General features: G+C 46.7%; 2 protein-coding genes and 1 long non-coding RNA gene across 5 annotated transcripts in view; all 3 read left to right on the plus strand.

The window, feature by feature from the left end:
* Positions 1-9,672, plus strand: part of IQGAP1 (IQ motif containing GTPase activating protein 1) — a 66,857-nt gene extending 57,185 nt beyond the window's left edge. The window contains exons 32-37 of the mRNA XM_026855847.1: positions 1,850-1,937; positions 2,321-2,533; positions 3,596-3,762; positions 4,622-4,744; positions 5,569-5,677; positions 7,364-9,672. Coding sequence (XP_026711648.1) covers positions 1,850-1,937; positions 2,321-2,533; positions 3,596-3,762; positions 4,622-4,744; positions 5,569-5,677; positions 7,364-7,477 — 814 coding nt within the window. The 3' untranslated portion in view covers positions 7,478-9,672. The remainder of the gene's footprint in view (positions 1-1,849; positions 1,938-2,320; positions 2,534-3,595; positions 3,763-4,621; positions 4,745-5,568; positions 5,678-7,363) is intronic.
* A 1,292-nt stretch (positions 9,673-10,964) lies between these two features.
* Positions 10,965-13,470, plus strand: LOC113483874. Of its 2 annotated transcripts, none has more exons than XR_003399115.1 (3): positions 10,965-10,996; positions 12,253-12,389; positions 12,739-13,470. It is a non-coding gene; the product is annotated as an uncharacterized LOC113483874 (long non-coding RNA). The 2 variants fall into 2 exon arrangements; XR_003399116.1 differs by lacking the exon at positions 10,965-10,996 and adding an exon at positions 12,088-12,102 and having other exon boundaries at positions 12,273-12,389.
* A 923-nt stretch (positions 13,471-14,393) lies between these two features.
* Positions 14,394-15,617, plus strand: part of LOC113483872 — a 23,195-nt gene continuing 21,971 nt past the window's right edge. Inside the window, exon 1 of one of the 2 annotated variants that reach the window (XR_003399113.1) lies at positions 14,394-14,581. The gene's annotated coding sequence lies outside the window, so the exon portion shown is untranslated. Of the gene's footprint in view, positions 14,599-15,617 lie in introns of both variants that reach the window. The other variant, XR_003399114.1, reaches the window with a different exon arrangement.

A 15,617-nucleotide genomic window follows, 5' to 3' on the forward strand; every position in this document is an offset into this window, starting at 1 on the left:
CCCCCCCCCTGTGAGGACAGACTGGGAGAGTTGGGGGGTTCAGCTGGAGAAGAGAAGGCTCCGGGGAGACCTTAGAGCTGCCTCCCAGGGCTGAAAGGGGGGAGGCACTGTGCATCGGGTCATAGGGATAGGATGAGGGGTAACAGTTTTAAACTGAAATAGGGTGGATTGAGATTAGACATAGGGAAGAAATCCTTCCCTGTGAGGGGGTGAGGCCCTGGCACAGGCTGCCGAGAAGCTGTGGCTGCCCCCTCCCCGGCAGCATTCAAGGCCAGGTTGGACGGGGCTTTGGGCAACCTGGGCTAGTGGAAGGTGGCCCTGCCCGGGGCAGGGGGGTGGGACTGGATGTGTTTTAAGGTCCCTTCCAACCCAAACCATTCTGTGATTCTGTGAATATTTGTGTTACCTATATAATGCCCTGTGCAAATGTTTTCAATAGCATACATGTGACATACAGAAAATTTAAGGGTAACTAAACGTCTAGTATATGTGAATAACATTCTGTTGCTAAGTTTGCTAGCTCCTGCAGAATCGGTTTCTTCACACAGTCTTTGAGTGGATTATGTCTGTATCCTGCCAGCAAAGCAGGAGACGATGGTAATTTAGGATACGCTCCCTGTAGCTTTCCCCTGTCTGTGGGAAATATTTCTTTAGGATATTTTTGCTGTTGCTGCTCTCCTTTTTTTGGTTTATGATGCAGTTCCCTTCTCTCTGCACTCAGTGTCCCCCAAACCTGACTCTTACTAGATGGAGACTGATAGCCTTTTTTGGGAAATAGAGGTGTTACTAGCCTAATGGAAGGAGAGCAATGGACTGTCAGGGATTTCATGATCGCCAGGCTCTGTATTCCAGAGGACTTAGTACTAGTATTAACTCTTGGACAGTTTTAAGCAAATCCCTGTTGCTGAGATATACAGAGCAGCTACCTGACATTCAGATGCCTGTTTACCCACTCTGATGCATTCCTGCTCAGGCGCTAGATGGTTTAACTGAGAATTCTTAGGGTCAGCTTACACTTGGCCTAGATGGAACAGTGATATCCCAAAAGAAAATCTTGTCGCCAAAAATAATTTTAAATTAACCGGGCTTCTAAAAAGATACGTAAGTATTTCCCTACCTGCCAGAAGAGGGTGACATTGATTTAAAAAATAAAGACCTACCAGATGTGCTGGTAGTCATCTAAGTTGTGGATGAGGAAGACGTCTATGTGATGTGCTTTTTGTGATGCCAGAAATAATTCCAGCCTAACTGTGAAGTATTGAAAGTGCTGTTTGGCTTCATTGTGTGGCTGAAGGACAGAACTGCCTCAGCGTGGGCACTGGCTTTGATTAAATCACAGATGAGATCAAGGAACAGCCCTGTTTATCGCCAGACTGGACTCAAGGATCTGCTTTAGATCAGTTACTGTACACACAAGAAAATAGTCCTATATTTTTATACCTGTTACAAAGCACTGAAGCACACTTACGGATGGATAACATTACCGACTTTTTCTGGCTGCAGAAATTCACTGTTGCTGTTACCTGCTTTACCTTTCACTTTGGAATTGCAGCTTCTGTGGTCCGCTTGGCAGAACTGGGTCTGCCTTGGAATATCTGGGCCACGTCCTTGTTGTTTGAGGGGGTAATGGGGAGAAAACCCTTCATATCTGATCCTTTCTGGGAACCAGTTTTTGATAATACTGTCAAATAGGTAAAGTGCTTCTCAGGGTTCTGGTCTGGTCTAGTGTATTACTGTCTAAGCCTGCATCCAGTGATAATCTGATTTGTTGGTATTGCAGAACAGAACAGTATTGAAACTCTCCCAGTTTAAAGGTTTTTTCCTTCTATTTTCCTTGATGTCTTTGCAGCACAAAACGTTTAATTGTCGATGTAATCCGCTTCCAACCAGGGGAGACGCTGACTGAAATCTTGGAAACTCCAGCTACTTCAGAGCAAGTATGAAGTTGTTTACCTGCATTTCTTTAGACTAAGGAGATTGTCACCTATCTAGATATATGTGGGTATACTTGGAAATCTGCATTTATGTATTGCAGTGAAGCTGTCTCCACTGATGTTGGAGCAGTGTGTAACAATAATGAGTCAGGGATATAATGGAAATAAATTGTATGCATGAATCTTACTCCTCTGGGGGTTGCTAGAAGACCTTTTTAAATGGCACGTAGGCTTCTGATGGTTCCCTTCTGATGTGGAATGTGTTCATCAAATGTGGATTCAGTATCCTACGTTAAGCCAGAGGTCAAGCAGTCTGTTTCTCATTTTTTTGTCACCTTAAAATTGATCTGCTTGTGAATTTGTAAATTTTTATTTTCTTTTTCTAGGAAGCGGAGCATCAAAGAGCTATGCAGAAACGAGCTATTCGTGATGCTAAAACTCCGGATAAGATGAAAAAATCAGTGTCTGTAAAGGAAGACGGCAATTTAAATCTTCAAGAAAAAAAAGATAAAATCAAGACAGGCCTGAAGAAGTTGACAGAACTGGGGACAGTGAATGCAAAAAATAAATACCAGGAACTAATCAACGACATTGCAAAGGTATGCCAATCAGTGGTTTCCTAGTAATCATAGGGGAGTTTGCTCACAGTTTGCAGTGTTGGGAGGCAGGAGTTTTCAGGAGGAGTAATTTTTGTAGCAGCTAGTTCACAGATATGAAGCCTACCTTTTGCCAAAGTGTTTCCACCTCTTGGCACTTGGCAAGTCCTTTATTTTTATAGGACATCTGTGTTTTCTCAAATGACTCTGTTGCCAGAATCTCAGGTACTTGAAGGGAAAGCATTATATCTTGGAGGGGAAATCCTGATGTATGACCTTTTTTTTCTGCTTTTTCACTAATTTAAGTAGTGCCTCTACAGACATATTCACAAGAGGAAGTTTTGCCCTAACTTAGACATCCTAACTTTTAAAGTGTACCCATTCAAGAACACCTAAATAATAAAAGGGCAAGCTGAGAAAAACTTGTAAAAGTGATCTAATACTGCTGTACATTACTACAGTGACAGTTTAAATCACATGCTTACCAAAAAAACTACTTGGGAAGTAGTATGTAAAGAAAGTAAATAACTGCCTTTAGGGAACCAATTAGAATCAATTGTACTGTCATTAATACACGATAAAAATGAAAAGACAAGTCGACTTGAAGATGTGATATTTTTTGTTCGGTATTAAGGTAACATATGGTTTAAAGGTGGCCAACTAACAATGAAATATAAGGACGCGTGTGCACTGCTGTGCTTATAATGCTTGATTTGTAAGATACACTTCCTACCCATCAGTGGCAGAAATTGCTGCGTGCCTTTAGATCATGTGCTGTCAGTGCCCACTCCAGTCATTGCAACTAGGACAATATTGAAGTTCATGAGAGCAACAAAAGGTTCAAATGAACTGTTGCGTAGGGTGGGTGGGTTCCAAAACCAGTCAACACAGAGAAGTAGTAGTTATGCTTAAACCGGGGCAAGTGCAACTGAGGGCTCCAGCCTGGAGCATGAAGCAAGACTAAGCAAAGTCAAATGGTGTGTTTCAAATACTCTGTTCTGGGCTTGAGCAGCTGGAGAGCTCAAATGACTGTTAAGTCTCTGCCTGCTTTTCTCTGTGGCATAGGATATCCGAAATCAGCGTAGATACCGTCAGAGAAGAAAGGCAGAGCTGGTGAAGCTGCAGCAGACATACAGTGCCTTGAACTCCAAAGCTACTTTTTATGGGGAGCAAGTGGATTATTATAAAAGCTACATCAAAACCTGCTTGGATAACCTGGCCAGCAAGGGCAAGTAAGTATCTTGGAACCATGCCATGGACCTAGAAGTACTTCTTGCAGAAATCATGTGTAGGTTGTTGCTAAGAACAATCTTAATGCTATCTGCTCAAAGCTCCTTGGCCAAGCTCTTTGCCACAGCAGTAGTTCTAGGGAAAGGGTCTCAGCAGTGGTAGAAAAATGCAGGGAGAGGGCAGTGCCTGGAGTGGGGCCAAAAAAAGACACACTTGAAAGAGTTTTGGTCCCTCTGGGAGAGGGGAGTTTGGAGAGTCCAGTGGGAATGAAGCAGGTTGCTCAGATACTGCACGTGCTGCTCGGTCTGACCTATCATCCTTCCTAGGAGCAGAGAATGAAAATAAGTTACCTACAAGGAAAGCATTGATCACGGATTGTCCTCTTTATCTTGAATGGAGTCAGTTGTTGCAGTGCAAGACAATTCAGATTTTCCGGGGGGGAGGAAAAAAAGGTGTCTTTTTTCCCGGTACAATGTGGGAAGAGCAACTGCCAGTGAAAAATGAGGCAAGAAAGTTGTTGAGTAATCTCAACCTTCTCGATGTCAGTTGTCGCCAGATCCTCTTTTGCCTAATGATAGATGATACTGCTTTCTGTGAAGTATCATGTGGTTATGTTTTGGGGACTTTTTGTTGGTGTGTGTTTTTTTTTCTCCTGTAGTGTAAGAGTTACTGGTAAATAGTAGCAAATCAGAGATAGAACCTGGGCTACATGTGCTTTGTAGATAAACTCACTAGTAGAAATACATGGTTAATTAGCTATACTGGTTCTGTTCCCTCATCCAAATAGGTTTAAATGCTTGCTGTTCGAAATCTCTTATTTGACTAATTATCTTGTTTGGGTTTCGTTTATTTTTTCTGCAGAGTCTCTAAGAAGCCTCGGGAGATGAAAGGCAAAAACAGTAAAAAGATTTCTCTAAAATACACAGCAGCTCGACTTCATGAGAAGGGAGTGCTTTTAGAGATTGAGGACCTGCAAAGTAACCAGTGAGTATCTAGGAAAACGGGTATGTTGAGTTCTTGTCTCTTTCTTTGAACTAGTCTAGGTGTGGCAATTGAGGAACAGAAGCTCTGAGACTTGTTGGAGATGGTGTCAGATTGTCTTGTGGTTTTGTTCTTGGAATTCAGCGTTGTTGGTAGATGTAGCTGTTAAAACTGAAGAAATAGTTTTGGTGATCTAGGCTGGCATCTCAAGGGCCAAGCAACCTTGCATATAGGGATCACTTCACAGTTCTCTTTTTTTCTGGTTGAAACAAAGCAGGTCTTTGGTTGAGAAGTGTAACAAGATTTAAACATGACATCCTCTTCCCACCTGCCCCTTCCCTGTCATCCCCACAGTCCTGGAAGGGTACTCAGGTGTAGCACTCTCAGTTGAAAAATCAACTTAATGCTAGCTTGACTTTGTCCAGCTGCAGTTTGCTAGTCTTGAGAATTTGGTGGAATACAGAGAGACTGCCTATTACTAAAATTTTTTTTCAATCCTGAATCATATTTTGTATTTTGTGCACTAAATGAGGCGTGGCTGTGCAGCAGTAAAGTAGACTGTTTAGACTGCATGGGCTAAATTACCCTGTGTCCTACTATGCTTGTGTGAAAATGTGCTCTACCGGATGTAGAATCTGATAGGCTTCCATTCGTTGTTGTATTGTCTGGTCAGCTTTTGTGGTCTCATTCCAAATGGGGATAGAGAGTAAAGAATATAATTCTTAGGAATTAATCTTCAGATTTCTTGTTGTATATTCTCTCCCTGTTTCAGTAGGAGTTACATGTTCGGTAATGAACTGTGGTTTTTCATTTCTCAAATTTCATAGGTTTAAAAACGTGATATTTGAAATCAGTCCAACAGAAGAAGTAGGAGATTTTGAGGTAAAAGCAAAATTCATGGGAGTACAGATGGAAACCTTTATGTTACATTATCAGGTAAGAACTGTCCTATTTAGTAGTGGCGTATAAGTTCCACTTGCCAGACTCTTCATCAAAACACTAACGACGTGTTTTCTGCCTGAACAGTTTGAAAAATGTTCTCAGAAACAACCCATTTGTTGCAGGAGAAACAGATGCAGTGCAGATGGGGGATTCAGACTACTTTTATTTCTTTACAAGTGAAAGCCTGATGTCAGTCTGTGTTCTTAGTAACACTTGGATGTGCACACACAAAATGAACACGTATTTTCAACAACTTCCTGCTACTGCAGAGACTGGGAGTCTGGCAGCAGTCAGCCAGGCCTTGGGTGTGGTGGCTTCGGCCGGTCATCACATACTGGTATTTTTTCTGCCACCCTACACTTCCTGGTGTCTTTAGCCATACGGTTCTTAGGAGTCCTCAACCTTTCCTTAGGCCAGACTACCGAGCAGGTGTATGGACTGACCTCTTCCCAACTGGTTCCCTGTTCTTCCTCCCAAGCAGTACTGTACTGCCTGGTGCCTCTGTCCCATTATTCCACTTTGTCCCTGCCTAGCACCCACCCAACTTGACGTTAGGTTTGTTAGTTATGGATGCCTCAGGGGTCTCGAAACAGATTGTGTGCAGGAACACCTTGTACTGGGACAAGTCCATGCAGCCACCCTGGCTGCTGGGAGGGACAGCTGCCTTGCTGTGCCATTCGTGTGCTGTGAGGAGTCCCATAGTTCGTTCCGGTCCTAATCTATCAGAGCTGGTCACCAACTTCTTGGTTCATGGGGCTACCCAAGGTCACTTGTTCCTCAGGCACGTGTCACTATACCACTATGCCTTTGCAGCACTGTGTTGCAGAAGAAGCAGATGTTCTGAGAGGACAGCAGTGAGGGAACTGCTGTTGGTCATCCAAATATATAGCATTAACAGTGGCATCAGTTAAAAAGACTTGCATTGCCATTGACAATATTTTTACAGAAAGCAGCAAAAATAGTTTTATGATTGTTTACTCCAGTGCCACCCAGGCTGGACACCTGCAGGAGCCAGATTAGGTTTTCAGAATGCACACCATTTCCCTGCAGTAGTACTACCTGAAGGCCTTCTTCAATATGTATTGTTTAAGAGTGGGCTTGCAGAAAGAAACTCATTGATGAGCAATCAGTGCAGGGAGTCCTATTGCTTGGTCGGGTGCATCACTGACAACAGCAAAGTGTAAATAAGATTGCTTACATAAATGTCTGAGAGACTCATTTCTTTCTCTGCCCTAGATTGTATTGCCACTGAGACCTGTGGCAACTAAGACTTAGAAAGTGATGGTGTGGAATGTTGTAATGTTTCATGGGTACATAATACAATTAGGTACATAAGAGACCCTTTTTAAACATTACAGCAACTTTATGGTTACTGTGCAAGTGAAAAGCCTGGAGATGGTTAGGTCTGAAATTTGGCTTTCTTAGAATGGTCTTCTATTTCTGTCTTCTTTTGTAAATTTTTAATAAACACAGATGTAAAAAAATAGGATCTTGAATGCCTTAGAGCAACTTCATTTTTCACGCAGTGTGTGTGGATCTTTAATGAGTCTCTTGTTTTTCTATCTTACACAATGTACTTTGCAATAGATAATCCTCAAAAACCTACTGTACCACAGGGTCTTGTATATTCTCTATAGACTCCTGAGGATTCCTCACTCATAAAGGTATTCTCTTTGGCAGGACCTTTTGCAGCTGCAATATGAAGGTGTTGCAGTCATGAAGTTGTTCGACAGAGCAAAAGTGAATGTCAACCTTCTGATCTTTCTTCTGAATAAGAAATTCTATGGGAAGTAACCAACCTCTGACAGCAAGTCTGTGAAAGGGGACATGCATAGAAACCTGCACATACAACTTTTAATGACATAGCTATGTATCAGTATATGCCCATGCTGTGCTAAAATATATCAAATGTATCATGGAGGAGGAATAAGAACCTCTTGTGAATTGACAACCCTGACTGAGTCTGCAGGGAGTTGGTTTCTTGTTTTATTTATGATCTTTATCTTCAACTTTGAAGGTCCCCTGAAAAGCAGTTAATTTAGAATGTATTTTTACATGGCACTGGGGATTAAACTAATGTTAGAATATACTTGGGGCATCTGGATGCTTTATTTGCCTAAATGTGCGCTTTGTGAGGCTTAATTCTGGTTGCCTGTGCAAAGAAAAAGCCAGCACTGTACAGCTGTGGGCTTGTCTCTTTCTGAAAGCAAAAAGGGTTGCAGATTGTATTCAGACTCCATTATTCTCCAACAGTAATGACCAAAATTAAAAATGGTCAAGGTCCTGGTTACCCACTTGCTTGTAAGCTGGTGGTGGTAGCAGCAGCCAGTTTTCAAGATAGAATTACTACAGTCTGGGGAATCAATAAGTGTCATAAATGGTCGCTGAACTGTTTGTGATTGTGTACTATAGCCACGTATAACAGCTTTAATTTCTCATTCTTCTTGATTTGTTTCTGTTTGTCACACTGTAAGAATTTGCAGATGGCCCCTTAAATAGAGGGACAATGGAATGTATTTACTAGTGCTTACAGATGAAAAGAAGCCTTTGGGGAAGGGGAGGCAAGCTTAAATTTTGAAATATGTTAACTTTTAATGTTGCTTGCAAAGCATTTGAAATGTAAAAATAACTTTTTTTCAGTTTAGAGCGATGTTCTATAGATCTGTATCTGATGCAATAAAATATTAGATTCTACTTGCAGACTTGTCAAAGGAAGGAGATTATCTTTAAGTAGGCTAGCTTTTAAAATTATTTTTTTCTAGCTATACTCAAGCTCCCTTTTCTTTTTCTTTTTTTTTTTAATTTTACTGTGGTGGTGCTGCTGGTTCTGCTATATCCAATAAAAAGGTAGGGACTCTTTTTAAAAAAAAAAATAAAATTCTGACCTTTAAATTCATCAGTTGTTCCAGCTCTCCCTCCATTTTTTAAACATTTGTATTATTTAAAAAGGGATGTATATCTTAATTGCAAATTTCAAGTTACTCATAGGACACTTGTTTTGTTTGTTCAGATTAGATCTTTTTTTTTTCTCATGAAAGATCCTCATAGTATTTGAAATGACTACATCCCTGAGGTTTACTTTTTTGCAGTCTTCTTAGAAGCAAATATTTATTTGAACCTGCTGGTGTCTAGACTGTGTTTAAAAGTACTGGTTGGTGCATGCACAGTCCAATCCAAGAACAAAAATTACTTGCCAAACCCAAGAAAGAGCTTTATGGTCCAGATCATCTGAGACAGAGATACCTCAGAAATGGATTTCTACTGAAATCTTGATGAAGAGGCCTGAAATGGGATAAAGGTCTTGCCTTGTTCTTCTGTGTGGGGTTTGTTTGGGTTTGTTATTTTCCTGCCTCTGAATTTTGAGTATTGTAGAAGGACTTAATTCCTTTGATTTGGGGATGATGAGAATAATGGCAGAACATGATAAAATGATTGTTAGGAAAATACAGCTATACTCTGCAAGCTCTTGGGCCACAGCGATTGATCATCCCTCACGCTTTTTTAAAATTTTATTAATGAATACTTTTAATACTTTCCAATGTCTGTTAAATAAATTTCAATTATAACCCAGCTGGGATTTAGGGACAAGGTGATGAAGTGTTAGAGGCCTGTGTGGAAAGCATCCTTTCTCTGTGATTTACAGTAATTCCATTGTTGCCTACACCTGTTTTTGGCAAAAATTGAAAAACCAACCCAAACAAATCAGTTCTTTTGAAGTAATATTAAAAACAGGAAAGAGTCTACTCATTTTAGTTGAGCAACTGTATGGAACTGTGGAGGTTTTTTTAAAAAAGAAAAAGCTCTATTAAAAGATCCAATCTCAGCACTTAAATATATGTATTTTATAATCTACTAGTGATTTAGCTTTGCTTACTCCATTATGTGACTATTTACTGTGGGAGTAGCTACATGTACGAATTCTGACTTCTTTCTTTCCTGGTAAAATTTGCTTTTGTAACTCACATCTAAGTAAAATGTCATTTGTCCCCCCCGCTGTGGTGTGAGCTCTTGACTGCAGGCAGCAGCCATGAACGCAGAGCTGGGCCACGGGCACAGCCTTGTGGCAGCGGGCATCGCCATCAGTGAGTGCCATTGGTGAGCACGAGTGAACCCACCTTCCTCTGCACCTCCTTCCTGGCCTTTCTTGTGCCTGTGGGGATGGGCATGGTGTGAAGAAACAATGGATGATGTGACACTGCTCAGGTGGAGGTGTGGACTGCCCACCTCCGGGGTCCTCCCTGTGGCCATGTAGCACCCTATGGGACCCACAGAAGCTCTCTTTTGGTTCAGCTAGGGTAAAGGGCAAGGCCCTCACCAATGCTTCTGCAACCTACTTGCCCTCCCACCAGCTCCTATGCCACTGGAGTTATCCCTGCCATTTGATTTGGCTCTACAGCATCCACAAGGCCCTCAGCTACCCCAAACCTTGCCTCAGAGCCAGCAAACTGCCCCAAAACTCTGACTGGCCACCAGACCCTGGCTGAGTACCCTCGAAGATCACTATGCAGCCCCTAGGGCCCCAAAACACTCCAGACCCTGCCTCAGGGCCTCCAGCACCACTGCCAAACATCCTCAGGGCCCCAAACATGCTGAGATACTTCCTCATTGCTGATAGTTGCCCACAACTTCTTTGGCCTGTTCCCTGGCATTCTTTTCCTCTCCATGCTGGTCTGTGTCCCTAAGTTGCTCCCTCTCCCTCCTCCCCTAGCATTCTATATCCCTTTACCTTGGTCACTGATGCTCAACCCCCTTACTCTAGATCTTGCTGCCCCTCTTCCTCTTGTTTATTTCATCCTTTGACTCTTTGTCATATTTCACTTCTCTGTTATTCTCTGTTGCTCATTGCTCTCTAATCCAGGATGCTGCTCTGTGTCATTCTCTGTTCCACGGTTGTCTCCTGCTCTCTGGCTCCCTGTCCCTCACCTCTCTACTAGATGCCTCTCTGCTGCCTCTGCTCTTTCCGGTGCGCATGCGCCAAATCGGAGATGGCACCTGGGCATGAGCCATCCAGGAACAACCAGTGTGTATGCAGACTCATAGTGGGTGCCACGTATGTGTCGACCCGGAGATGGCACCTTGCACGCATCAAACCGGGACCCACCAGTTTGCATGTGCTGCGTCAGAGACGGCACTGCGCATGCGCTGACCCTGAGTTGGCACTGCACTTGCGCTGCCTTTGTCCAAGGACTGCGCGTGTGCGACGTCGGCCCCGGGATTGGAGGATGGGAGGCTCATAGAGTTTGAGTTTGGAGGAGTAATCGGCACTTCTGGAGGACTGGCAGCTCATAGAGTGCAAGTTTGGAGTGACGGGTAGTTCTGGACTACTGGCAGCCTGTAAAGAAAGTATGAGCAGGTTTATTCACGGAAAAAAGATTCTGCAACTCGAATAAAGTTATAAAGCAGATATGTTTACTCCAGTGCTGGGGTGCAAGGGGATTTCTCCACAAAGCTTGCATACCAGCAGTACATTTTAACAAAAACTCATAAGAGTGTTAATATACATATTAAGTGGAATAAGTAATACAAACATACATAGGCATGAGTAAGGGTGGGTTCAAAAGGCTGATGTCAGCAGCTTACGGTCTCTTTACATCTGTGCATTGCCTCATAGTGGTCATCTTTAGGGGTCTTTGGGAGGAAGGCTTGTAGTCTCTCACCTTGTTTTTTCCCTGGAGCATGCGCAGATTCTCTTGGCCAATTTCTTGAATAACAGGAGGGGTTTTCAGCTGGTTTACTTATTCTATCTTATCTAAAAGAACCAATAGAACTCCTATCATCCATATATGGGTATCTTTACTCATTGCCAAGACCCAACTAATTAGAGCACACGTGTTCCCCAAGGACAAAAACATAGTATTTTGCTGAACATTATAGTTCTTGGTAGACTTTCACAGTGAACTACTTTGTTTTGATGAACACAGTAGTTCTTAGTAAAATTCCACAGAACAGTCTGGGCAAGCAGGATTCTTAGCAATATTAAAAAATACTATAAATAATACTATAACTTGCTATAAGTAAGTTTGTAAACAGTTTTCTATAAGTACATAAGTAAATAAGTCTCAAAACAAGTAATCATTTCTCTGTACCAATTGTCAGTGGCGATCTATGGTAATAATGATTGCTGCTGCCTCTTTCCATCTTCCAGAGGCTGCACTGGTGCCACACTTGTCCATTCCTGCCCTGGGCATGTCGCCAACTGCACCCAGCTTGGGCTGGCGCGGGGTGTCTCTGCCTGGCCTGGCGCTTCTTACGCCTCGGGGGCCAAGAGGGACGGGTGGAGCCTTCCCGGCCATGGGCAGCGGGCGAGAGCTGCCGCGGCTGGAGCTGGAGGGGCCAGAGAAAGCGAAGGAAGGAAAACATCGAGAGCACGTGGGCAGCAGCCGCCTCGCCCTGCAGGAGGAAAGCACCTGCCTCTCCGGGTGAGCGAGGGGTCCTCTGCAGAGTCCACAGCTGGCCGGACCGCCAGCGTGCGCCCGGGGTCTGTGCGCGTCACCCCAGGTGCGGAGCGGCCGTGTAGCAAGCGAGCGAGGCTGCGTGGGTTGGAAGCCACGTCTTGTAAGAGCCAAGAGACACCCGCGTATTCTTTTAGGGGGAGGTCACCCAGGCGAGTGGAGTTTCAGAAGAAGAGGAGGGGCAGGAGGAAGGAAGGAGAAAGAAGCATCTGATCTGTCCAATTCTCCTGGTAGTGCCGGGAGCGAGAGCTGCGGTGACTCCCAGGCCCTCGGGGCCCTGTCGCCCCCCCTTGTTTGTCCCAGTCCCTTCCTGCCCCTCTCTTTCCCATGCTGTGATTTATTTTTTCTTCTCTACCTTTTCTTTCTCTTCTTCTGCCTTGCTCCCCCTTCCTCTCTCACTTTCTCTCTCTTGTCTTGCTGCTCCCTTTTCTTTTTCTGTCTGCACTTCTGACTGCTTGTTCTGTACCTTTCGCATCACTCTCACTCCTCAGTCCATTTCTCTCTCGACCTTCCGTTCTGCTCCTCACTTATCAGTTTCTCTGTTTTTCCTCTGTCCTACTCCTGCACATAGTGCGTGATTGAATGAGGTTCTGTGTCTAGCAGGTCTCATCTCGTAAGAGCTGTGAGACGCCTACATATTCTCATAAGTGGAGGAAAGCCAGGCACCTGGAGCTGTAGAAGAGGAAGGGAGAAGACAAAGAAAAGGAAGAGCCTGCTGGTGGCCTGGCCAGCGTGACCCCCTGGAGTCGGGGCTGGTCACGGCACTTGTCCCTCAGTCCCCCGCGAAGCCCCGTGGCACGTTGAGTCCCTCTGGGCTCCGTGCGTCTGGGGGGGCAGGTCCCAGGCTCTGCTCTCCTGCTTGCGGGAGGGGATGGCTCCCCAGACATTGGCTGCACAAAGCTCGCTCTCTCTTCTGGGAAGTTTTCTTTCCCCCTATCCGTGTCCGTGTGCCTGCCTGTGTCCGCGTCGGTGCGAGTGTGCGAGTGAAGGAGCTTCTTGTTTAGGCCCCTGTTGAAATCGCTGCAGCGTACTGAGCTTAAACTTCCCGGGAGGGAAAGAGGGGCTCTGTGCAGCAACAGGGGGTCGGTCCCCGCTGAGCCCGCGAGTGGAGGGCGAGTCCCGGCTTGCCCCTCCTTTCCAAGGACAGAGCCAAGCCACGTGGTCGTAGCATGGCCGACGAGTGACCCGCCCGCAGTCTGGGCCTGGGTCACTGCCTGGGTGGCTGCCTGTCCTGCTGGCGACCTGCCAGCGTGCTGGCCCCGTACTCGGAGCGAGTGCCACGAGCCGTGGAGCCCTCTGACCCCAGGAGCAGCCCGACGGCCCTGTAAGCAGGGTTGGGCCCGTTCCCCGCCCTCGCAGGAGGACTGGGTAGCGAGCGGGCGTCTGGGACCCCCGGCCTTCGAGGGCAAATGCTTGGCAGTTGTGTCCCCTTCACCGAGAATCGCAGTAGCCTCTAGAAACGTAGGGAACGGCCCTGAGCCAAGTACCTGTCCCAGAGTCCTCGAGACCCTCCCAGAATTGCCCAGGATGCTCTCGTCCCACAGCAGCCTTGGTGGCAGGGAGGGCCCTTTGCCCACAGCACCTTTCTCTTTCCCCTGTTTCAGCGTGCCGCTCCTCCTCCCTCTTGCCCTCGCCTCGTAGTTTCTTCCGCAGACCACGGATGCTTCTTCCTTCTTTCTTCTCCGGGAGTTGGTGCCTGGAAGGAAGGCGCGGTTGGGCGCTAGCTCCTCTGCCTGGACGACGGGGAAACCAACCCCCTGAGGGATCTTCCCTCAGCGCGCTCTGGCACCCGGCACTCCTTCCTCCCTCCTACCCCCTGCCCTGGCCTCAGCCACCTCAGACCCCATTTTCTCACCTGGTGGTGCCCGGCAGCCTGGAGGCTTAAAGCGCAGAGGGAGAGGGGACCAGGGTACGGCAGGGCAGGCGGAGGTTTAGGGTGACAGGCAGCAGTGGTGGGCCCCAGCCGCCAGCCCCTTGCAACCAGCTGCTCCGCAGTGACGCGGCAGCTTCTCCCAAGCGATGAGAAACCCCCCACGGGAACTTCTGCCCCAGCGCCCAGAACCTTTTGGGAAAAGGCCGCTGCTGCCGATTCACCTGCCTTCAGGGCAGACAGCGCCCAGCACTCTCGATAGTGCTTGGCTGGCGTCTTGTGTGGGGTGGCGGCCCTGTTAGTGGGGTGCGGGTCAGGGTGTCCCTGTATTGGAGAGGAGGGGCCTCGTTGGCCTTTGGGACCGGTGCTGCCCTGTAAGTCAGGGCCTGGCTCGTGCCCTGCAGTCCCGGGCACTTTGCAGTCCCAGCAGCAGCTCGAGCCCCCTGTAAGCAGGGGCGCAGCCTCTGTGGCCGCCGCTTTGCATGCCCAGTTCCACTTGCCCAGAGTGCCCGACTCCGAGCCCAGCTCCAGCGCCGGCTGCGACTCCACGTGTGGCAGCACCGGAGCACCAATTGGGTAAGACAACCCAATCTGTGAGGTTTTTTTGGGGGGGGCGGGGGTATAGGGGTGTGTGAGGGCGGCCGGTGTTCAGGTGGTGCTGTGGCCCGCTCTTACCCAGGACCGTCGTCGCTCTCAGACCTGACAGCTTCCTGAAACCAGATATTTCCGCTCCAAAGCAAGGTGCCAGCTCTTCTGGCTTGCTGATTTTGGGGTATGTAAGGGTGGGCCTGCTCACAGCGACTTTGGAGGCCTCAGCTACGGGTGGACGCACCGCATAGGATTTCCCACCTGCCGGGAAAGGCTCTGCAAACCCTCGCTGTAACTGGGGCTGCCTGCGGGTCTGGGTGATGGCAACGGGTGCAGGTGCTGAGGGATCTTTTTTAATCGCTGTTCCCTCTCTCTCAGGTAGTCAGGATTTGATGCATTACCCCGTTATATGCCTATTTGTGTGTGTGCACTATTCTGTCTTTCTTACTGCGTGTTTTCTGTATTCTTCTGTTATTATTTAGCTAATTATAATAAAATATGCCTGCTCCTTTCACTTTGGTGTCCGAGTTTGATATCCCTAATCAGCAAAACAGGGGGAGATCAGATGGCGCTTTCCAGAGCCGAGGTCGGCGTCGGAGTGATTACTGTTGATTTGGCTTTGGGCTGAGCTGTAGCCGCCGCGGCGCTAGTTCCTGGCAAGGGGATGGACGTGGGAACTGTCGAGGCAACAGCTGCGAGAGCGTGTGCGAAGTGACGTTCCGCTCGTGTGGGGGGTGGCGCTTCGGCACGTCCCGTGCGCTTTCAGCAGGCCACCTGTGCTTTCGGGGTTAGGGATAGGGTTAGGGTTAGGGTCGGGGTCGGGGTTGGGGTCAAGGGTTAGGGTTACGGTTGGGGTTAGGGTTAAGGGTTTAGGGGTTAGGGGTTAGGGTTAGGGGTTCGAGTTAGGGTTTGGCTACGGGTTAGGGGTTAGGGTTGGGGTTAGGGTTAGGGTTTGGGTTAGGGTTAGGGACATTAGGGTTAGGGTTAGGGTTAGGGTTAGGGGTTAGGGTTAGGGTTAGGGTTA

Source organism: Athene cunicularia (assembly GCF_003259725.1).
Source record: "Athene cunicularia isolate RWA chromosome 10 unlocalized genomic scaffold, athCun1 chr10_part1, whole genome shotgun sequence".
Classification (NCBI taxonomy): Eukaryota; Metazoa; Chordata; class Aves; order Strigiformes; family Strigidae; genus Athene; species Athene cunicularia.